This window comes from Heteronotia binoei, chromosome 17 (assembly GCF_032191835.1).
Source record: "Heteronotia binoei isolate CCM8104 ecotype False Entrance Well chromosome 17, APGP_CSIRO_Hbin_v1, whole genome shotgun sequence".
Taxonomy (NCBI): domain Eukaryota; kingdom Metazoa; phylum Chordata; class Lepidosauria; order Squamata; family Gekkonidae; genus Heteronotia; species Heteronotia binoei.
The window spans coordinates 2311077-2335232 of NC_083239.1; the positions used below are offsets into that span (position 1 = coordinate 2311077).

Here is a 24156-nt window from a genome sequence, read left to right on the forward strand (position 1 = left end):
ACATTCTCGCATTTTGACATATTACTGTTTTATTGCTTTTGCACACTCATGCTACTCAAATCAAAGGTTTGCTCAAATTGTTAATTTTACTATTCTGTCATTGAATCTTAAATTTGTACCATTTTGCATTCTAAACCACACCCTACCAGATTTATTTATTTATTACTTTCAATTTATATCCCGCCCTCTCCGCAAGCGGACTCAGGGCGGCTTACAACATCATAAAATACAATCAATCCAATTTTTACTATTCTGTCATTGGATCTTAAATTTGTACCAGTTTGCATTCTGAGCCACTACCTATCAGCTATGTGTGGCTTTGTTCACTGTACCGGATTCCTCGTCTGATGAAGTGTGCTTGGAGAGTGCACGAAAGCTTACGTTCTGAATAAAACTAAGTCGGTGCTACCTGACTCCTGTTTTGTTCAATGAACAACAGTTACAGGTAGGTGCTACTGTGTTTTCATTTTCAGTCTTCTGTGCAGTCCCGCATTGGGGAGACTAACGAGTCGCTCACCTGATGGTGGGTTGGATTTCTAATCAAAGAGAGACTGCAGGACTGCCCTGCCCACTGCTGCATCTTTCTGGGCATCTGCAAACAATGGTGTTGTGCTGAATGAACAAGTCCCCTGGTGACCAAGTAACAGCTCTACAGACCTCATGAAATGGGACACCTCTGCAGAAGGCTGTAGTGGAGTGAATTTGAAAGGACAAAGGGCAAGCGACTCCAGTGGAGGATGGAAGGCGCCAGCCAGCTTGCAAACTGTTGATGTCTTCAGCCAAAAGCCTGGTAGAGCAGCTCCACCTTTCAGGCCCTGCAGAACTGCATAAAATCCTGCAGGGCCCCAATGTTATCTAGCAGAGAGTTCCACCAGGTCAAGACCAGGAACTCCTTAGGGATCACCAGAAAGTTGTTTCTAGTAGAGCATAATGCTCTCCCAGGGCCATAACAGAGGAGACAGTCCCACAGATATGTTGGTCCCAGACCACTCAAGAGCTTAAAGGTAAAAACCAAAATCTTGAATCTGACTTGGTATTCCAGTGGGAGCCAATGTAGGTCCCAGCACAGAACCGTTGGATATGTGCCATCTATGGTGTTTCTGTCAGGACTTGCGCTACTGCATTCTGGACCTGTTGGAGCTTCCAGATCAGTCTCAAGGGTAGGCCAGCGTAGAGCGAGTTACAGTAGTCTAGTGTGGAGGTGACCATTGCATGGATCACTGTGGCTAGGTCTGAGCACGACAGGAAATGAGCCAGTCACTAGGCTTGGTGAAAAACACCACCTTGGGAATATACATGACGTATGCCTCCATTGAAAGGGAGGTATTCAGCGTCATGCCCAGGCTCTTGACAGATGGTGCCGGTGTTAATGGCACCCCGTCAAGAGCTGAGAGTCTGCACTCCAATCCCACCTTCCCCTCCCCCCCAGCCTCAAGACCTCCATTTTTAACTGATTCAGCTTCAACCTGCTCTTCCATAGCCAACCCACCATGGCTTTTCCAATCCCTGATTATCCAACAACAGATACCACTGGATGTTATCTGCATGTTGATGACATCCAAGCCTGAAATTCCTGGGTGAGGGGATACATATAGATGTTAAAAAACATCTAAAAGAGGACTGCTCCTTGTGGAACTCCACATAATAAGGGACACCTTGTGGACACATTCTCATCCTGCACCACCCTCTGTCCCTGATCAAGAAGAAATGAAGTAAACTATTTGAGGGCTGCCCCACAAACTCCCACATTGGTGAGGCAATGACTTATGAGATCATAGTCAACTGTGTCAAACACCACTGTGAGGTCACGCAATAACAGCAGCGCCAACCTGCCTCAATCCAGCTGTCTATGAAGATCATCTGTCACAGCAACCAGCACAGTCAGTGTCTCATGGCCAGGGTGGAGGCCAGACTGGAACAGGTCTAGTGACAATGCGTCCCCAGGAAACCCTGGAGCTGTTCAGCAACCACTTTCTCAATCACCTTTCTTGGAAATGGCAAGTTAGAAACTGGGCAGTAATTGGTTGGATCTAAAAGATCTAAATATATTTTTTCTAAGAGCTGTACAACCATGGCTTCCTTGAGACCCTCCATAAACACCCTTGTCTCCAAGGACAGATTGATGATATCCATCATAGGGCCCCAGATCCTCTCGTTGCTAACTTTGACCTGCCATGAGGGACACAGGTCAAGCAGGCACATGGTCAGCCTAACAGTACCCAGGAAACTGTCAACACTGGAAGAAGAGAGTAAGCTGAAAGAATCACAAACTGAATCCAGAGGTAGCCAACAGGCCTCCAGTTCATATACTGTGTCAAGATTGGCAGACCAGTCATGGCGGAGCTATAAGACTTTGTCTGCAAAAAAGCTCATGAATGCTTCTGAGAAAATAGCTGAATTTCTATGTCTGTTTGGCCCCTGCCTGTGAGGAACATTAAAGACCTGATCACCCTAAACAATTCTGCTGGGCGACAGCTAATGGATATGATGAATGCTTAATAGGATTTCCTTCTTTGCAGCCTTCACCACCAACTCATAGGATTTCATAAATATCTTATAGGATGTCCTTGTAGTTTCGTTGTATGTTACCAAACATCTACGGCTCCGAATCGTGGGTTTTATACCGTCATCACCTGCGACTCCTTGAGCGCTTTCATCAGCGCTGCCTTCGCACCATCCTCAACATCCACTGGAGTGACTTTGTGACCAACACTGAAGTCCTCAAGCGGGCGGAGGTTACCAGCATCAAGGCACTGCTGTTGAAGACGCAGCTGCGCTGGGCAGGGCATATTTCTAGGATGGAAAACCACCGCCTTCCCAAGATTGCCCTGTATGGCGAACTCTCCACCGGTCATCGAAATAGAGGGGCACCGAAGAAGAGGTACAAGGACTCCTTGAAGAAATCCCTTGGCACCTGTCGCATCAACCATCACCAGTGGTCTGACCTAGCCTCAGATCGCAAAGCATGGAGGCACACCATCCACCAGGCTGTCTCTTCCTTTGAGAACGCACGCATAGCTGGTCTTGAGGACAAAAGGAGATTGAGGAAGAATCGTACTGCTACAGCACCAACCCCAAATCAGACTTTTCCCTGCAGCCGCTGTGGCCGGACCTGCCTGTCCCGCATTGGTCTTGTCAGCCACCAGCGAGCCTGCAGCAGACGTGGACTACTGCACCCTTCTTAAATCTTCGTTCGCGAAGCCAAGCCGAGAGACCAAACATGCTCTAGTTTAAGCTCACATTTCACCCCCCTGAGATCCTCTGTATACCAGGGGATGATTTACCACAGGAGTGTAGAGGACGTCGTGGGGCAACCTTATTGATGGCTTCAGCCAGACAGGAGTTCCAGTCTCCTATCAGCTCATCTAATGAGGTGCCGGAAGGCTTTGGATCCTGCAGAGCATCCAGGAACCCAATTGGGCCCATTAGTATCCGTGGACAAGCATAAATCAGCTCACCGCCTAGACAGGGAAGAGTGGGAATGCCCAGCCAGGTCTTCAAAACCAAGTGATCCAATCATGGCACTTCTTTTTTTGCAGTTAGATCCACATCCATCCCCATGCCAAAGATCAAATCCAAGGTGTGGCCTGCTTGATGTTTAGGACCTGAAACAAATTGGGAGAGTCCTAATGCTGCCGTGGAAGACACCAGGTCTGAGTGGAGGCGGCAGATCTACCTGCATGGATGCTGAAGTCCCCAAGAATCAACAATCTTGGAAACTCCAAGTCCCACTCAGCTACTGCCTCCAACAGTCTCAGAAGGTTGTCCACTGGTGCATCAGGTGGTTGGTACACCAGACAGACGGCCAAACTCTCCTCAGTGTTCCACACCAGACCAACACAATAAATCCTGGGGATCTCTGGGATGGGGAGTGGCTTGAAGGAGAGAGCCTCCTGGATGATCAATGCCACTCCACCCTTGCCCCTAGTTTCAAGACTGATGCAGGACCAAAAAACCTGGTGGGGTAAGTTCTCTCAAGGCAACTGTTTTGCCCTCCCTAACTCAGGTCTCGGTCATGCAAGCCAGGTCCATATCTTGCGCTGCAATATAATCTTGAAGCATTTCGGTCTTTTTACTTATGGACCTTTTCTATTCCTAAAAAAATCATCTCCATTAGCAGGCCTTACACATACATAGTCCCCAATGCAGAACTGCACAGCAGACCAAAGACAAATACTTGCTGTAGGTCAGGGATTAAACACTGAAAATGATGACACACGCTCTTTCCCATGGATACGCAATATGAAAAACCCCAAAGGTGCAGGAGCCTGATTTACAGGATTCTTCCTCATCAAGAAGGGGGAAGATTGCAAGAATTAAGCCCATCATGCATTCTGGCTTTCATGAGAAGGCACATTCTTGTTTCTGCTAGACTTTAACACACCTGGAGTCAGCCAAATGGCCTTAAGTTGCCATACAATGGTCTTGTCAAGCGCGCTCATTTCTGGACCACATTTTGCTACGCAGAGAGTTCTCCAGCTCTCCCCCATTATTTACAACCCAAAGGGCACGTGGAGAAAACATCTGGCCCTGGGATGTTTATATTAAAGGCTGGCCGCTGGTACCCCCAAGCTGCTCCCCCCACCCCGGTTTCACACAGACAACTCTTATCTCTTCACAGAGAAGTGTGAGAAGGTTTGATGTTTTCAATAGCCTAAAATTCCTTAGTAATGGTTGCTTAGTAACCTTTGAACCCGTGACTCAAGTGTGCGCCTGTAATGTAACCTTTGATGATATCCTGTATAGCAACTATGTAACTGTTTGTACCCCGTTACTCCCAAGGCTTGGGTCCTTGGAAAAGCTCCTGAGTTTCTTACAATAAACCTATCTTTGATTCAAAACAAAAGGACTTTGTTATTGGGCAATATCGGCGCTTGACAGGTCTAGACAAGTTACCATGCAGTGGTCTACTGCACATCTAGCGCAAGAAGACCCATGCATCAAGAGGCCCACCAATTCTGGATGCAGCTGGTAATCTGCCATTATTTCTTGCAACCAGCAAGGCTCAGCTTTCTCACTTCCTGCCCCACAGAGGATCAAACGACACACACAACGAAGTACCTTTCTCTAAAGGCTAAACCAGGTACAGGGCAAGCGGGAATTCATGGCAGGGGCTGAGGCATGCAGGAGGAGTTAATTTTTTCTTGCACTTCCACGTATCAGGCAAAGATGAGTGCTGTTTAGGCAGAAGCTATGAGACTGCTATAGGCTTCCTTGGTAAATGTGCTGATATTACTGCACCAGACAATCCTTCAACAGTGCTGGTACAGTGCTGTTTAGGGTTGCCAATCTCCAGGGCCTAGCATTCTCCTGGAATTATAACTCATCTCCAGGCTACAATGATCAGTTCCCCTAGCAGGGGTGGCCGAGGGTAGCTCTCCAGATGTTTTTTTGCCTACAACTCCCATCAGCCCCAGCCATTGGTCATGCTGGAGAGCTACCGTTGGAGAGCTACCGTTGGCCACCCCTGCAGGTCTAGAGGAAATTTTATTTATTAAAACATTAGCCACTTTTTTCCATACAGAGCTCAAGATAGCTTACAATATAAATGGTCAGCTCTGGATAGCAGATTCTATGGCATTAGATCCCTCCTGAGCCTCCACCCTCTCACAAAGTTTCATCCTCCTCAGCACTGCCCCCCCCCCAAATATCCAGGAATTTCCCAAGCTAGTGTTGGCAACCCTAGTAGATGAACATAAGATAGGGCCGGATCTACATATTTTTTGAGGGGGGCAAAAGTAAATGCACACAATGCCGCTGCCTTCCCGCCACCTTCCGCTACCTCTCCACAGCTGCCACTGTCTTCCCGCTGCCTTCCGCCGCCTCCTTGCAGCCACCACTGTCTTCCCGCCACCATCCCACAGCTGCCACCTTACGCCACCTACCCGCAGCCGCCACTGTCTTCCTGCCGCCTTCTGCCACCTACCCACAGCCGCTGCTGTCTTCTCGCCGCCTTCTGCCGCCTACCCGCAGCCGCTGCTGTCTTCCCGCCACCTACCAACAGCTGTCTTCCCGCCACCTTCCGCCACCAACCCGCAGCCACCGCTGTCTTCCCGCCGCCTTCTGCCACCAACCCGCAGCCGCAGCTGTCTTCCCGCCACCTTCTGCCACCAACCCACAGTCGCTGCTGTCTTCCCGCCTTCCGCCACCTACCCACAGCTGCCGCTGTCTTCCCGCCACCTCTCCTCCTTGCAGCCATTGCTATCTTCCCGCCACCTCCCTGCAGCTGCCGCTATCTTCCGCCGCTGCCGCTGTCTTCCCGCCACCTTCTGCCGCCTCCCCGCAGCCGCCACTGTCTTCCCACCGCGGGAAGTTGTTGGGGTTTTTTCCCCCTCTCTCATTTGCACTTGATAGAAAGAGTGGAGGCAGCCAAAAGAGCAAAGGGAACTTTTAAAAAAATCTGTCCTCTGCTACTGACAGAGGGAGCCTGCAAGTCACCGAGGGGGGTGGGGAAGCAAGCTCCCAACACAGGAAGCTTTGCAGTGATTTTGCCGGACCAATGCAGCGTGCCTCTGCCATGTGCCAGTGTAGCTCCACAGCTTCTGCGAGGCAGGCTGCTTGTGTTCCCTGTCGGTGGTGAGAAAGCAGCAGCAAGACAGCCAAAGGAGAAGGGAACCGGGCATGGAGGAGAGGAGTGGGAAGAGGAGGGCAGCGAGGAGAGAATGGCAAGGCAGACCACCAAAGTAGGAGGGACCTAGAGAGAGGAGAAGGAGGCGTCTGGGGGAAAGGGTGGAAGGAGGAGGAGAGGCAGTGGTAGCACAGAAGGGAAGGCAGATCACAGGCACAGGGCTGTTTTTCAACGCCTCTCTGCTTTGCAGAGAAGCAATTAAAAGAACTGATCTCCCTCCCAACCCATTAAAAACCCCTGCTGGCCAGTTGGGGAAGGAGGCAGATTGAGGGGTGCTGGGCTGCTTTAGCTGCCTCCCCACAAGAGAGAGAGGCGGCAAAAGCAGCAGATCTTCGGGGCTGCTGGCTTGCTCCACCCATCCCCTGGGGAGCACCCAATTTGGTGTCCCCTCCCAAATGGTGCCAGGGGCAAGCCACTCCCTCTGCCCCCCCCCCCCACAGATCCGGCCCTGACATAAGATACCAACCCATACAACTAGGCAACCCATACAACTAGGCTGTTAATTAGCCAACTTTGTGCTAAATAATGGAGCTTCTCTCTACTGAGAAGTTCTCATTCCTGAAAATTTACAACCCTTTGGGCTGGGGTGGAGGGAGAAGGTATTATTATGGGTAAAATGCTTTCAAAATCAGAGCCAATTTCATCGTAAACGCCTTATTCTGTAGCCTGATCCAATCTCTCAGCTAACAATCGGGTTGTTATATTGCGATATCCCATTTGAAATCTTGTTTCTTAACTTCATATTTATTTCACTGCCAGTTGCCAACACCCGTTTCAGGTTTTATTCATCTTTTGTTTGCCTGTCAGCATTCTTGGTTTGTAACTCATACAAAGGGAAGCTTTTGTTTCCCCTTTACTTTCTGGCACTGGCAATGTTGAAGCAATCCTATACATAGGTCCATGTACCTGTACACAGATGCACATCTACGTAGACCGCGTCATGTCTGCAATCGTACCTGGGAACTAAGCAGTCAGCTCGCTGAAGGGTAGTTGCATCCAGTTCAAAAAGAGAGGCAATATCATTTCCATGCGGCACAGACACCAAAGTGTACATAATTTTCTCCCCTGTCTGCCGTTTCTTCTTTGAAGTGAGAGGTTCTGTCTGCTGATGAACAAGAGTTACATGTCTTACACTGCATCTTATTGTATGATCCACAGGTTGCTTGGTTTTTGCACAAATCACCACCATGGTATTTTAGGCTTTGTGTGGACTGTGAAACACAGAGCAATCTGGTTCAGGGTTCTAGGGAGACAAGCAGCCACTCGCTCACAAATAGGTCAAAAAGCCTCCCATGACTGTACACGTTATTATCCAGTGTGAACGACATAAGAACCAGATATGTGTTTTTTCAAGGCTATTTTTCTTTCTATGCAGTAAGAGCAATTAAGAAGGACAAAGATAAAGCGACAAAACAAGTGGAAGACAGGATGTGATAAGAAAGGAGCTTCTCGCCTGTCTCTATATCAAGGGTCTTCTAGATGGCAACAAAGATTTGGGCAGAACTCTTGTTTTCCTCTCAACCCTACATTGCACATTTTGATGAGTTACAGAATATGTACTACCAGAGGCTTCGTATTAAAACTCTCAGTACAGACATATTTCATTCAAGGTCCTGCAGGAAGTCCAGGGTCTTCAATTAGAATTCAGAGAACACAGACTGTACATGGATTTCAGGACCAACTGACACATCAGCAACTATGTGGTACAGTCTTGCTGGGATTATGCAATTTCAGATGGCAAAGGGGGGGACTCAGCATACAACGGATGCTAAGAAGGATTCTAAACTAACCTTTTCCTTACTTCTCTATACTTCTCATGTAAAAACTTTTCTATACAAAGTTTTTACATGAAATAATGAAAAAATGGTTTCCCTAACAGCAAAGGGGAGCGGTACCACCCAAGGACGGATGCACAGATGTTTTTTCTGCATGTATAGACTGACTCGGTTAAGAGCCCCGTGGTACAGAGTGTTAAAGCTGCTGTACTGCAGTCCTAAACTCTGCTCATGACCTGAGTTCGATCCCCAGGGGAAGCTGGGTTTTCAAATAGCCGGCTCAAGGTTGACTCAGCCTTCCATCCTTCTGAGGTCGGTAAAATGAGTACCCAGCTTGCTGGGGGGAAAGTGTAAAAGACAGGGGAAGGCAATGGCAAACCACCCCGTAAAAAGTCTGCCGTGAAAACGTTGTGAAAGCAACGTCACCCCAGAGTTGGAAATGACTGGTGCTTGCACAGGGGACCTTTCCTTTCCACAGACTGACCCACAGTATAGAATAAGAGGTGTACTAGACCTTACAGATCGTTTCTTTAAAATGCAAACTTGGTCTCCCAGTCATATAGTGCAACGCTTAAAAGTTGCATCCTTTTAAATCCACTGAAGTCAATAGTTTTAGAAGAGTACCACACAGCTTAGTGTAATGATGTTTAAGTCTTTTTGCTACACGAATGCTTCAAGTTAATGTGCACACAGCAGCTGAAATTATGATTATTAAGAGCTCAGATTCCAGAAGCCTCTGTTAAATTAAACATAATCCAGTGTCTTCACCTAACACCTTTCATTCATCTTATCATTATTTGTGACTCAGTACTTTTTGTAGAGAATTTTTGGTGCAAATACTGTTCAAAGGAGAAAAAGGAAGAGACGGACTTTTTTTAACAAGATATATACCTTATCCAAGCTGATGCAGACATGTGTGCCTCAGCTGAATACAAATCTAATACATCAAGATCAGTGTGACTGTGTGCACATGGACATCTGTTCACTGCCACAAACAGTTCTTACATGATTTGAATATTTATGTAAGTGTATACAGGTTCAATCCCTGGCATCTCCAAAAAAGGGTCCAGGCAAATAGGTGTGGAAAACCTCAGCTTGAGACCCTGGAGAGCTGCTGCCAGTCTGAGAAGACAATATTGACTTTGATGGACCGAGGGTCTGATTCAGTATAAGGCAGCTTCATATGTTCATATGTACACCCACATACTGCTGTTTTACAGCACTGGGTACATTTTCCTTTTAATTTTTGCTTCTCTGACTTAGTAAGACTCTTCCCAAGTGAGCCCTACAAAACAAACAGGCTTTGCATTACACAGGCTGAATTGTTAATTACGACCGTGCTTGGCAAGGATTGCAGAAACGCTAAGGTGCCACAAAGATAAATCCCCACAACCTGAAGGATCTCAATGTAATCAGAGGCCTATCATTATATGCTATCATGAGGATACCCCTGATGGTCCATAAAAGCCTTCTATCTTCTCATAGAGGGTCACCTGCTGTTAAGCAGGACATGATCAATCTGTCTCCTGACTGACGTTAGTGCTGTTTCCAGGTGGTCAGCTTCAGGTGAGGAACACTGTGGTGAAGGAGATGGCTACCATGGCCTAGGAGAAGATCGGGTTTTAGAAGGTACTGATAAAAGGTTCACTTCGACGGGTGCAGCAGGGAAGGAAACCCGTGCTGCCTCAGTCACCAGGGGGTGATCAAGATTCCCCTGGGTATCTGCGCACAGGGGATCACTGTATCACTCTAGTGATAAGAGGAGGGAAGGGGAAGAGGTGCCTCCCCTCCCATGGTACTAAGAGCCTGTCTCTGAGGGACTTGGGGTCGGTTCCCACCCGGGAGCAAAATATTCAACACTGCTTGTTGCGTCTGGTTGTGAACACATCAATGCCCGGGTGTCCCCATCTCTGAAAGAGAAGCTGTAGGTATGTCCAGTTGAGTTCCCACTCATGGAATGATGTCCCCTCCCCTCTGCTCAGGGTGTCTGCTGTGACGTTCTGGATGCCCGGTAGGTGTGTGGCTATTGGGATATATGTCCCAGCGGAGGCAGCTCTCCCATTTGACCAGTGCTAGGTAACACAGTCTGCGGGACACCGTCCTGCCTTGCTTGTTGACATGGTGTTGTCCGTGAGGATCAATACCACACAGCCCTTCAGTAGGTACAGTAATGAGTGAAGAGCGTACTTGATTGCCAGAAGTTCCAGGAAGATTATATGGCTGGTTTGGAAATGCGGTACCCAAGGGGCCCCGACACAAACCCCCTGTAGATGCGCTCCCCATCCCCAGAGGGAGGCATCCGTTGTCACCGTGTGAGTGGGAGAGGGAATCTGAAACGATGTGCTCTGCATGAGGTTCTCGCTCATCTGCCACCAGGAAAGGAAAGCTAGGACCTCCTGCGGTAGCATGGGTCTCCAGTTCTGAGAGTGCAGTGCAGGTTTGAACAGCCTGACAAACCACATCTGTAGCGGTCTCATACACAAGCATGCATGTAGGAGGACTGCTGTAGTTGCAGCCATCATACCCAATGGTTTTTCTCCTTCCTCCAGGGTCGGGGACAGAGGGTGGCAATTGGTGACACGGTCTCCCAGTGGTATCCATTAGAATGTGGAGTGCAACAGGGAGCAATCCTGTCGCCAATGTTGTTTAACATCTATATGCGTCCCCTTGCCCAGTTAGTATGGAGATATGGATTGGGCTCAATGTTCCCTCTAAGCTGTGGAGTCTTGTGAGCAAAACCTCTACTTTGTGAGCTACAGGCAATAAAGTTGTGAGCTACGGGCATTAAAGTTGCGAGGTACTGCATAAATTAGTTTGCTCTAGGGCCATTTTTCCTGAGCTGAGACAAAAGTGTGTGAGCTGGAGGCTAAAAAATAGTGAGCTAGCTCACACTAACTCAGCTTTGAGGGAACGCTGGTTGGGCTGCCATCAATATGCCGATGACACCCAGCTCTATCTGTTGAAGGATGGCTACCCAGACTCTGCCCCGGAAAATCTTGGCTGTGCACTCAAGGCCATGACAGGGTGATTGCAACAGAGCTGACTGAAAATAAATCCATCTAAGACGGAGGTCCTGTGTCTGGCCCGGGGTGGAATAGGTATGGGAACAAGGCTCCCAACCAATGGCAGGGCACTTCCGTCACCGAGAGTTCAGAGCCTTGGGGTGCTTCTGGATGCCTCATTGTCTATGGAGGCCTAGGTCACCGCAGTAGCCAGGTCTACCTTTTACTATCTACAGCAGGTGAAACAACTGGCACCCTTGAATCAGATATCGAAACTCCAACTGGTGCAGAATGCTGCAGCGCGCCTGCTTGTTGCAGTGCCTATAAGGGCACATAGGCAACCAGTGCTCTGCCAGCTGCACTGGTTACCAATTTAGTACCAGAGCTGGTTCAAGGTTTCGGTTCTGACCTTCAAAGCCCTGAACGGCCTGGGACCAGCATATTTGCAAGACCACCTCTTCCCGTAAACCCCGCCCCCCTCCCCCGGGGAGCCTTATGCTCCATGGATCAACATCTGCTGGTAATCCCTGGCCAAAAGAAGTCCACTTAGTCTCAACCCGGGCCAGGGCCTTCTCTGTCCTGGCCCCTACCTGGTGAAACAAGCTTCCATTGGAGATTAGGGCCCTGCAGGGACTGCTGCAGTTCCTCAGGGCCTCTAAGAAAGAACCTGTAAGAAAGAGCATTCAACTGAGGTGATGGACATTTTGTTATTCTGTGGCCTTCCTGCTGGCACGGACCCTGATGAAATAACTCTGTTGACCCTTTCATTTTATACCAGCTGGCAGATGTATGGAAGGAGTAGAGGCAACTGATACCACTAACTGCAGAACTGGCGTTTGTTTTTAGACAGTTATATTGTTTTTAGATTGTATAATGTTTATATATATATATATATATATATATATATATATATATATATATATATATATATATATATATATATATAATTTTAACCTTGTATTATTGACTGTTGCTACCCACTCAGAGCCCATTTGGCAAAAGGTGGACTATAAATAGAAAATAATACCAAAGGGTAATTAACATGCGAAATTCACTACCACGGGAAGTGGTGGCAGCCACAAGCATAGAGAGCTTCAAGAGGGGGTTAGATAAGCATAAATATGGTAGGTCTACTTCAAGGACAGGAAAGTGAAATTGTAATAGGTGATGAAGAAAAGGCAGAACTGCTCAATTTCTGCTTTTCCTCAGTCTTCTCTTGTGTAGGAAATGGTGCTCAACATGGCAAAACCCAAAAATATAATGAGGGAAGGGAGTTGCCGCATAGGATCGGCGAAGGGTAGTACATAAACATCTACTTTCTTTAAATTTAACAAAGCCCTCAGGGCCAGATGAATTGCATTCAAGGGTACTAAAAGAACTTGGAGATGTAATTTTTGAGCCTCTGGCCATTATCTGTGAAAATTCTTGGAGAACAGGTAAGTTGCCAGAAGATTGGAGGCATGTAAATGTTGTCCCCATTTCAGTAAGGGGGAAAAGGAGGATCCAGGTAACAACCGACACGTCAGCTTGATGTCTGGAAAAGTTTTACAACAAATCAGTCAATAGCTGAACATTTAGAAAGGATGGCTGTGATTACTAACAGCAAGCATGGTTTTCTCAAGAACAAGTCATGGCAGACTAACCTGAAATCTGTTTTTTGAAAAAGTTACTACCTTGCTGGATCAGGGGAATGCTGTAGACGGCGTTTATCTTGATTTCAGTAAGGCTTTTGATAAAGTTCCACATACTATTCTTGCTGACATTGTTAATGCAGTTTGGATCCTATTACTGTTAGGTAGATCAGAAACTGGTTGACAGATCATGCCCAAAGAGTGCTTGTTAATGGTTCCTCATCCATTTGGAGAGGAGTGACAAGTGAAGTGCCTCAAGGATCTGTCCTAGGATCTGTTATGTTCAACATCTTTATAAATGATCTGAATGAAGGAATAGAGGGAATGCTTATTTAATTTGCAGATGTTACCAAATTGGGAGGGGAAGCAAATACAGTAGAAGACAGAAACAGGATAGAGGATGACTTTGACAAGCTGGAAAACTGGGCTAAAATAAGTAAAATAAATTTTAATGGGGATAAATGTAAAGTTCTGCATTTAGGTAGGAAAAATTCCATGCATGGGTATAGGATGAGGAAGATTTGTTTTGGCAGCAGTATATGCAGAAAGGATCTAGGGGTCTTAGTGGAACATATACTGAACATGAGTCAGCAGTGTGATGCAGTAGCTTAAAAAGGTAAATGCAATTTTGGGCTGTATCAACAGAAGTATAGTGTCTAGGTCATGCAAAGTGATGGTATTGCTTTACTCTGCTCTGGTTACACCTCACCTAGAGTACTGTGCTCATTTTGGGGCACCACAATTTAAGAAGGATACAGACAAGCTGGAATGTATCCAGAAGAGGGCAATGAAGATGGTGAGGGGTAGGAGACAAAATCCTATGAGAAAAGGTTGAAGGAGCTGGGAATGTCTCGCCTGGTGAGGAGATGATTGAGAGGTGACAGGAACCTCATCTTCAAGTACTTGAAGTGCTGTCATATAGAGGATGGTGCAGAATTGTTTTCTTTTGCCCCAGAAGGTTGGACCAGAACCAGTGGGTTGAAATTAAATCAAAAGAGTTTTTGGCTAAACATTAGGAAAAACTTCCTGGCAGTCAGAGCAGTTCCTCAGTAGAACAGGCTTCCTCGGTAGGTGGTGGGATATCTTTCTTTGAAGTGCCTATGTCAGCTCAAATTGGCTGTCTGAAGCCAGCCTCTCTTAAGTACTGATTATATTTGCAGATTTTCTTACAGAAAACCAAGACATTTACATTTTTTGTGTTCCATAAATATTTCAAGTAGTACCATTTTACAAGCTAAGTTATAAATTATATATTTAAGGGGTTAAAGCAGTAAAACAAGTTTAGTTATGTAGGAAAATAAGTAATGCATTTATTTCAGTTCCCCTCCCCCCTACCCCAAACAAAAGCCAGAGATTTTCATCATGGCTTCAAACTTTCTGGAAATTTAGCATCTCTGGGAACAATACCCAGAATAGAATTCCACTGTGGGGAAACAAACCTCTCTATCTGGACATTACATGTGGTAGAGGAACCAGGTAAATGTGTCCAATGACTATTCATACAGTGTCTCCCTTCACTACTACCCTCAGATCAGACTCCTGGAATGATGTCATCCATTTCTCTAATTAGTAATTATAATAGGAAGAGAGTGATAGATATATAGCATCAACCCATATGGCAGTGGTAGAGATTTAATCTGCCATCTTTCCTATACCCTTGTTTAAAAGGCCAAGTTATAATCAAGATGTAATTTGGTCCAAGAATGCCAGCCTACCTTTGGAAAAGTGATCTTCTAAGGAGTGACAACATTTATTCAACCATAAGCTTTCAGAAAATAGAGTTCAGTTCATCAGATGCATATACAGTGTGTCAAGTCGACAGATTCAAGAATGAGCCAAAGTTGATACTAAGACTACATTTATTGATAACCGGTACTCTGGCGCAAGCCTGTAGCTTGCTAAGAATGAAACCAATACACTGATACATGGGTTTTAAGATACACTTCAAAAACATTCATAAGGGGGGGGGGTTCCAGGAGGGAACATTCACACATAACTACAAGATACTTTCTCAGGCGATAGCTAGCCGTTTGTCCTTGTATCATCATGCAAGGCTTCCTCCCACCTCAGGCCCTGAGAAGGCGCCGACTATTTCCTTCACACCAGTTGCAAATCAAAATAAGAAAAGGGGGGAAGGGAAGTAGCTAAGGGTAAAACATTAGCAGCAGTGGATCCATTATGATTTCAACCAAGTCTGATACTCAGGCCAAGATCCCCCCAGTCTTTAGTCATAATCAATTGATCTCGACACAGTGGAAAATCTTTTTAGCGATTTTTATAATTGAACATCACAAGACAAGGGAGTGCAATGGTCATTCACACAAAGCTGTCTTATACTGAATTAGGACAGAAAAACAAAGAAGGGAAAGAAACTTAACCCAAAAACTGGAGTGAGAAACCTAAAAGGTTAATATGCAATTAAAGGGCCGAACATTAAAAACAAGGTCCATCAAAATCAATATTGTCTACTAAGACCTGACATATTCTAAAAAAAAGACTAGCGACAAACTCCTAGCTCTGTAATATAAAAGTAATGTATTAGATTTATTGTTCCATTTGTTTCTAGAATCCAGGTGACTCCCCACCTCCAATTTTGTTTGATTATGCAGGCAACTGTTCCGCATATTTAAAGAAAAAGTACTTACCACAGCCTTTTCTCCATTATTGCTGTCTAGATAGTATGGATTTAACTGCAAAAGGAAAGCACTTCATTAAAATTTACAGTACAACTTTCTTTCTTGCTCATCCATGTGGAAACAAATGATTCTGCTGATCCATGTGGGAACCAATAATACTATCCATCACAGTCCTGAAGGTATTAAAAGAGACTCTGCGGCTCTGGGTCAGGAGGTTAAAGAGCTGGGAGCGAAGGTTGGGAAAGCTTATTAAATTTGCTGATAATGCTAAATTTGGAGGGGTTGCAAATGCAATAGAAGACAGAAAAACAAGTTTCTTACCTGTAACTGATGATCTTCGAGTGGTTATCTGTACAGTCACACACATGGGGTTATCCGCCAGGATCGATCCCGACCTTGGAGAATTCAAAGCAATCTTGGAGTGTTAATTTTGGCGCGCACTTCCTCTCGTCCCAGGGAGGAGGCATCCACTGTGCATGCCTAGACGAGAGGGAGGCGCTTCACCCACCCAGTTTCTTCCCGCCACCATATAGGTGGAAATTTTTTTAATTAGGAACAAGGAACCAGCAGTGGGGAAGGTTGGGCGGGCGTGTGTGACTGCACAAATGACCACTCGAAGACCATCAGTTACAGGTACGAAACCTGTTTATCTTCATCGTGGTCTTTGTGCAGTTCCACACATGGGTGACTGGCAAGCTAATCTGTCCGGAGGTGGGTGCTGGATCTGTAACCAAAGGACACAGTTAGTTATGCATATAAGAAGCAATATTGTACTTACAGTGTAGCCGACTGGAGACATCAGTTGAAAATGGATTGTAGCACAGCCTGCCCGAAGGACGCATCACGCCAAGCACGGACGTCTAAAGCATAGTGCGAGGCAAACGGAGATGGAGACGACCAGACTGCAGCAGCACAAATGTCTTCCATCGGAACGCCCTTACAGAAGGCTGATGAAGTGGCAACGGCTCTGGTAGAATGAGCTCGTAAATGTTCAGGTATAGGCTGTTTAGCCAGTCGATAGCATAAAGTAATAGCAGCCACAATCCATTTTGAAAATCTCTGTGTTGAGATTTTAGTGCCTTGGTTGGGGGTTGCATATGCTACAAAGAGTCTAGTGTCTTTTCGAAATGGACGTGTCCTCTCAATGTAAAAAGCAAGGGCCCTACGTACATCCAGGTTGTATAAAGTTCGTTGACCTGCGTCGGCAGGGTGTTGAAAAAAGGCAGGTAAAGTAGACGACTTTCCTAGATGAAATGGTGAGACTACCTTGGCTAAAAAGGAAGGGTCAGGCCGTAAAACAACTCTGTCATGATGGAAAATAGTGTATGGCGGGTCTGCTCTGAAAGCGCAGATGTCGCTGGCTCTTCTGCCAAAAGTAAGCGCTACCAGCAAAGCTGTCTTCAAGGACAGGAGATGCATAGGAATGGATGCCATGGGCTCAAAAGGTGGCTTCATTAATTGGCTCAGCACAAGAGACAAGCTCCATGTGGGGTGAAGCTGACATATTGGAGGATGAAGGTAGAGGATCCCCTTCATGAAGGCTTTGGTAGCATAGTGGGAGAAAACAGTGCACCCTTCGATGTATGGATGGAATGCAGAGATGGCCGCTAAGTGGACCTTCAGAGAAGAGTACGACAGTCCTGAGTTAGAAAGGGATAATGTGTAGGTCAGGATCTGAGCTACAGTGGAGAGTTCAGGCTTGAAATTATGTAGAGCAGCATACACAGAGAAACGTTTCCACTTTAAAGAATAAGATTTTCTGATGGCAGATTTTTTGGCATTGAGTAGGACATGACGAACGTCCGAAGGAAAATTCAGAAACTGATTTTCCAGGCAGTCAGTCGTAGAAGTCCCAGATTGTGGTGCAGAACCTTGCCTTCTTGTTGGGAAATCAAGTCCTGAACTTGAGGAAGTCAGAGGAACGTGCTGTCCGAGAGGAAGAGAAGAGTGGTGAACCAGGGTTGACGGGGCCACCATGCTGTAATCAGGATGCAATTGGTCCAATCTAACTTTATCTTTTGCAATACTCTCGTGATGAGAGGGATTGGTGGAAATAGATAATGTAGTGTCCCGGACCACTGATGGAGGAAGGTGTCCCCCGCAGACAGTGGGGATGGAGGACCCTGGGTGTAAAAGTGCGGACACTGGGTGATGTCTGGAGATGCAAATACATCTATTTTCGGAACCCCGAAAGTCTCGAACACTGTGTGCAGGTGGTGGCCGCCATGAGACCTAACATCCGCTGGAAGATGAAGGCTGTTTGGGTACGGTGCGTGATTATGGTATTGGCCAAGGACTGGATATGATGCACTCTGTCTGCGGGAAGGTAGGCCTTGTGTGATATTGTCGACAGACGTGCCCCTATAAATTGTATGTTCTGAGTGGGATTCAGGTTGGATTTTGCATGATTGACCTAAAGACCTAGTGCAGACAGGAGGGACAGAGTAGACAAGATGTCCTTCTGAAGTTGTTCCTTTGCTTGAGATACGACCAGCCAATTGTCTATATAAGGGTAAATGGAGATCTGTTGTTGCCGGAGTACAGCTGCCACCACTGCCATACATTTCGTGAAAACTCTCGGTGCTGTCGAAAGACCGAAGGGGAGAGCGCAGAATTGATAGTGTTGATCTCCGATAGCAAACCTGAGGAATCTTCTGTGATGGTGATTGATGGTGAGATGGAAGTAAGCATCTTGTAGGTCTATTGACGCCATCCAGGCCTGCTCTGGAATCAGTAATAGGATAGATTGCAGAGTAATCATGCAGAATTTTTTGTAGCGAATATGGAGCTTGAGTTTTCTAAGATCCAGTATAGGGCACTGCCCCCTGTCCCTCTTTGGGACTTTTGCAAGACTTCATATGCGCCCTCTGCAACTGTGGTTTGTCCAGACATTTAATCCACACCGGCAACACCAAATGACCTCCCTTACAGTCCCATCTCACATTATCCCATCTCTAAAATGGTGGATGATGGATCGTCATCTCCTGGCAGGAATGCCGTTCGTACGAACACTGTGATTATCACGACAGACGCCTCCAAGTGGGGATCATTAGAAGTCAATTCTGTGCGATGTTTCTTGCTAGAATCATCAGACTTTTTTGAGTGCTTCCCGGACTTCAGCTTGCTGGGAACCGAAGCCACGGAAGCTGCCGGTCGAGCCACTACCTTTTGAGTAGATAGGGAAGATGGCGAGGTTTGAGATCCTGAAGTAGGGTGCAGTGACGACTCTAACAAATGACTTCTGAGTCTAGCCACACGGTTTTTTCTTGCTTGCTTTCCAAACTGACTACAATGCAGGCAAGTGTCAGTATGATGGGCCTCACCCAGACAAAAAAGGCATAAAGAATGTCCGTCTGTGGATGGGATTTTTGAGGCGCACCAAACACACTTCTTGAAAGTGATTTTGTCTTTCCCTTCCATCCGCCCGGGGACGGGGGGAGGAAGAAGGAAAGGGATGAAGGTAGAAAGAGGGTAGAAAGATAATAACAATTTTTTTTAACGATACCAGTGAAGTTGAAGAAGGAGACGAAGACAAACGGTGAGGAGAAAGTGCAGGAAAACAGATGAAGATTGCAGTGAATAGAAGAGACTCAGAGAGGAAGGTGTATCCGGGGCGTCAGTAAAGAAGAAACTGGGTGGGTGAAGCGCCTCCCTCTGGTCTAGGCATGCACAGTGGATGCCTCCTCCCCGGGACGAGCGGAAGTGCGCGGCAAAATTAACGCTCCAAGATTACTTTCATTCTCCGAGGTCGGGATCGATGCTGGCGGATAACCCCATGTGCGGAACTGCACAGAGACCACGATGAAGATACAGGATACAGGATGATCTTGATAGGCTGGAAAACTGGGATAAAACCAATAAAAGGAATTTTAATGGGGATAAATGTAAAGTCCTGCATTTAGGTAGGAAAAATCCAATGCATTGTTATAGGATGGGGCAGACTTGTCTTAGCAGTAGTATGTGCAAAAAGGATCTAGGGGTCTTAGTGGACCATACGCTGAACATGAGTCAACAGTGTGATGTGGTGGCTAAAAAGGCAAATGCACTTTTGGGCTGTATCAACAGAAGTATAGTGTATAGTGGTAGATCTTGGGGTCGTGGTAGATAACTCAATGAAAATGTCAAGACAGTGTGCGTTTGCAATAAAAAAGGCCAACGCCATGCTGAGAATTATTAGGAAGGGAATTGAAAACAAATCAGCCAGTATGATAATGCCCCTGTATAAATTGATGGTGCGGTCTCATTTGGAGTACTGTGTGCAGTTCTGGTCGCCGCACCTCAAAAAGGATGGGGTGTGAACTGGCAGAGACTGACCAAGAGAGAGATCTTGGGGTCGTGGTAGATAACTCACTGAAAATGTCAAGACAGTGTGCGTTTGCAATAAAAAAGGCCAACACCATGCTGGGAATTATTAGGAAGGGAATTGAAAACAAATCAAATCAAATCAGCCAGTATCATAATGCCCCTGTATAAATTGATGGTGCGGTCTCATTTGGAGTACTGTGTGCAGTTCTGGTCGCCGCACCTCAAAAAGGATATTATAGCATTGGAGAAAGTCCAGAAAAGGGCAACTAGAATGATTAAAGGGCTGGAACACTTTCCCTATGAAGAAAGGTTGAAACACTTGGGACTCTTTAGCTTGGAGAAATGTCGACTGCGGGGTGACATGATAGAGGTTTACAAGATAATGCATGGGATGAGAAAGTAGAGAAAGAAGTCCTTTTCTCCCTTTCTCACAATACAAGAACTCGTGGGCATTCGATGAAATGGCTGAGCAGACGGGTTAAAACGGATAAAAGGAAGTACTTCTTCACCCAAAGGGTGATTAACATGTGGAATTCACTGCCACAGGAGGTGGTGGCGGCCACAAGCATAGCCACCTTCAAGAGGGGTTTAGATAAAAATATGGAGCAGAGGTCCATCAGTGGCTATTAGCTGCAGTGTGTGTGTGTGTGTGTGTATATAAAATTTTTGGCCACTGTGTGACACAGAGTGTTGGACTGGATGGGCCATTGGCCTGATCCAACATGGCTTCTCTTATGTTCTTATGTGACACAGAGTGTTGGACTGGATGGGCCATTGGCCTGATCCAACAGGGCTTCTCTTATGTTCTTATGTGACACAGAGTGTTGGACTGGATGGGTCACTGGCCTGATCCAACATGGCTTCTCTTATGTTCTTATGTGACGCAGAGTGTTGGCCTGGATGGGCCATTGGCCTGATCCAACATGGCTTCTCTTATGTGACACAGAGTGTTGGACTGGATGGGCCACTGGCCTGATCCAACAGGGTTTCTCTTATGTTCTTATGTTCTCTACCTAATGTGCAAGCTCCAGGTTTCTTCCAGAGAGAACTGGAGTTCAGCAACTAAAAAAAAAAGGCAACAGATTCCAAATTCCAAACCTGTTCAGGCTGTTCCTGCAGTGGTTTGTTGTTCATATTTTACTGCAGATACCTTTATTAGAACAAAACAAACAATGGCCATGCTTGCGACGTCACTAATAAGTCACAACACAGTCTAATCTTTCTAAGATGAAAGAACACAGATAAGCAATCACTCTGCTTATCTGATATTCTTAATCATGTTTTCACATTTCTAAGAGCAACAGATGCCCCCATTGTGCAGACCAAACACACTGTGTATGTGTGTGGGGCGGGGTGTTATCCAGTGCAAGATCACATGTCTATGAAAACCTAGAATAATATCAAAAAGAATAAAATTACCAGGCCCTCTCTCCCAGTAGCCACAGCCATTTGATCTTGCGTAGACATTGCAAAAACGTACAAGAAGTCAAGATGGAAAGAAGTCAGAAACACAACTATTCCAACTAAAAGGCAAAGAAGCCTTTTTCATATCAGGTACCCACTTACACAAAAACTCTTCCTTAAATCAGCAACAAACTTCATGCTCCTCACTAGGGTTGCCAATCCCCAGGTGGGGGCAGGGGATCCCCCAGTTTGGAGACCCTCCCCCCGCTTCAGGGTCATCAGAAAGCGGGGGGGGGGGGAATGTCTGCTGGGAACTCTATTATTCCCTATGGAGATTTATTCCCATAGAAAATCATGGAGAATTGATCTGCGAGTATCTGGGGCTCTGGGGGGGCTGTTTTTTAAAGTAGAGGCACCAAATTTTCAGTATAGCATCTAGTGCCTCTCCCAAAAATACCCCCCCCCCCAAGTTTCAAAAAGGCTGGACCAGGGGGTCCAATTCTATGAGCCCCAAAAGAAGGTGCCCCTATCCTTCATTATTTCCTATGGAAGGAAGGAATTGAAAAGGTGTGTCGTCCCTTTAAATGTGAGGGCCAGAACTCCCTTTGGAGTTCAATGATGCTTGTCACAGCCTTAATCTTGGCTCCACCCCTAATGTCTCCTGGCTCCACCCCCAAAGTCTCCTGGCTCCAGCCCCAAAGTCCCCAGATATTTCTTGAACTGGACTTGGCAACCCTACTCCTCACACTCAGAAACAACCCTCCTTCTTCCACTATGGCTGAGAAAACAGAATCATTCTGTTTCCTAGACCAGCCCGGCTCCTTGTCATTCATATCTCTCCACATCTCAGAAGGGGAAGTTTGGGGAAGGTGGGGAAAAGCTGCAGTATCCCAAAGTGCTGGGAATTTTAACACATGCTTACCCAAGTTTCACAATAAGACAAGTCAACTCACAGACATGCACTAAGGAACAGTCTATGTTATTTAGCTGCTGTGGTCATGCTGGCAAACCAAACCAAGAATAACATGGTTATCCTCTGCCCAAAGCAGACGGACAGCTCTTCACACAAACAACTACCCTTGCATACAAATTCTCATGAAATTTGATTTTCAAGCAGCAGCTAGTTTCCTGGGATTCTACTAGGTATAAGCCGGCCACAGACAATTCCAGCACAACATTCTTTACTGTATTCAGTAGAAGCAATTCTCACCTCTGCAGCCAAATAGTTTCCAGTTGCCAGATGTTTAAATCTGAAAAGGCTGTTCCACTGTCCCGCACCTCCACGGCACGGATCATGGTGCACCACCTATAGGAAAAAAGGCCCACAGATAATAGTTACACAGAATAAGATGGTTATAAATCTTCATCACCGTCCTAGGGAGTTAAATATTCTGAAGTCTCTCAGGTTTAGGAAAACATCAGTTAGTGGCCACACAAACCTCAATTTCCCACAGGGCTTTAGAACTCGTTGCAGAAGTGGCCGACTGACGTAACGTTGTCCGAAGAAAGATGTGCTGTTTCTTCTGATACTCATCACAGGTAAGAAACTTCTCCTGTTCAGCATGGAATAATCTGACAACATCCCCCTGGATAAATAAAAGGGAAGTTTTACCAGTATTCTTATAGCTATTGTTCTGCCAGTCAGTTCTCTATGCGGGGTGGATAAAAATCAATGATTTTTTTTTAAATCAGATTTTTAATTTTTAAATTGGATTTCTAATAAGATGCTTTTTTGAGGGAAAATCTATCTAAAGATCATAGAATCATGGAGTTGGAAGGGGCCGTGCAAGCCATCTAGTCCAGCTCCCTGCTCAATGCAGGATCAGCCTAGAGCATGCCCAGTAAGTGTTCAGCCACTGCTTAAAGACAGCCAATGAGGGGGAGCTCACCACCTCCTTCAGTAGCTGATTCCACTGTTGAATCTTACTGTAAAAAGATTAGTTTTGCATTATAAGATACATTATAGCCCAAAGGTTATTCATTATGAAATAAGGATTCGTTTTTAAATATGTAGCATGAGGCTGTATAAGCATGCAAAGTTTAATTTTTTTTTTTTTTTGGCAAATGAATTCCATTAATCCACTCACAATATCATGCTATTTAAAAAGTTTCTGTAAGATTATTGGGTGATTTTCTATCTAGACAATATTATCGCAGATGCTTGGTTTTACAGTTCTCAGAATAGTGAATTTGTATCTGCAGCGATCACATGCTTCACAGCAAAAAGGTTATAAAATAAACATATAGAACTGGAAAAAAGAAATTAATCCCATTGTTTCTCTACAAGCCTATGTACAAAGAATCACTCCTTGCATGGGATGGAGAGCCAGTTTGGTGTAGTGGTTAAGTATGCGGACTCTTATCTGGGAGAACCAGGTTTGATTCCCCACTCCTCCACTTGCACCTGCTGGAATGGCCTTGGGTCAGCCAGAGCTCTCTTATTTGAGAGAACCAGGTTTGATTCCCCACTTGCAGCTGCTGGAATGGCCTTGGGTCAGCTAGAGCTCTCTTATCTGGGAGAACCGGGTTTGATTCCCCACTCCTCCACTTGCACCTGCTGGAATGGCCTTGGGTTAGCCATAGCTATCGCAAGAGTTGTCCTTGAAAGGGTAGCTGCTGTGAGAGCACTCTCAGCCCCATCCACCTCACAGGGTGTCTGTTGTGGGGGGAGAAGACATAGGAGATTGTAAGCCACTCTGAGTCTCTGATTCAGGGAGAAGGGCGGGGTATAAATCTGCAATTCTTCTTCAATTCTTCCTTATCTCTTAAATCCTA

At 45.9% G+C, this 24156-nt stretch overlaps 1 protein-coding gene across 1 annotated transcript in view; it reads right to left on the minus strand.

Moving 5' to 3' along the window:
• The window catches only part of ITPR2 (inositol 1,4,5-trisphosphate receptor type 2), a 320928-nt gene that overhangs the window by 236811 nt on the left and 59961 nt on the right, over positions 1 to 24156 (minus strand). Inside the window, exons 8-11 of the mRNA XM_060257486.1 lie at positions 22821 to 22967; positions 22592 to 22687; positions 15682 to 15726; positions 7585 to 7733 (exon numbers count right to left, since the gene is read on the minus strand). Of these exons, the coding sequence (XP_060113469.1) occupies positions 7585 to 7733; positions 15682 to 15726; positions 22592 to 22687; positions 22821 to 22967 (437 nt within the window). The remainder of the gene's footprint in view (positions 1 to 7584; positions 7734 to 15681; positions 15727 to 22591; positions 22688 to 22820; positions 22968 to 24156) is intronic.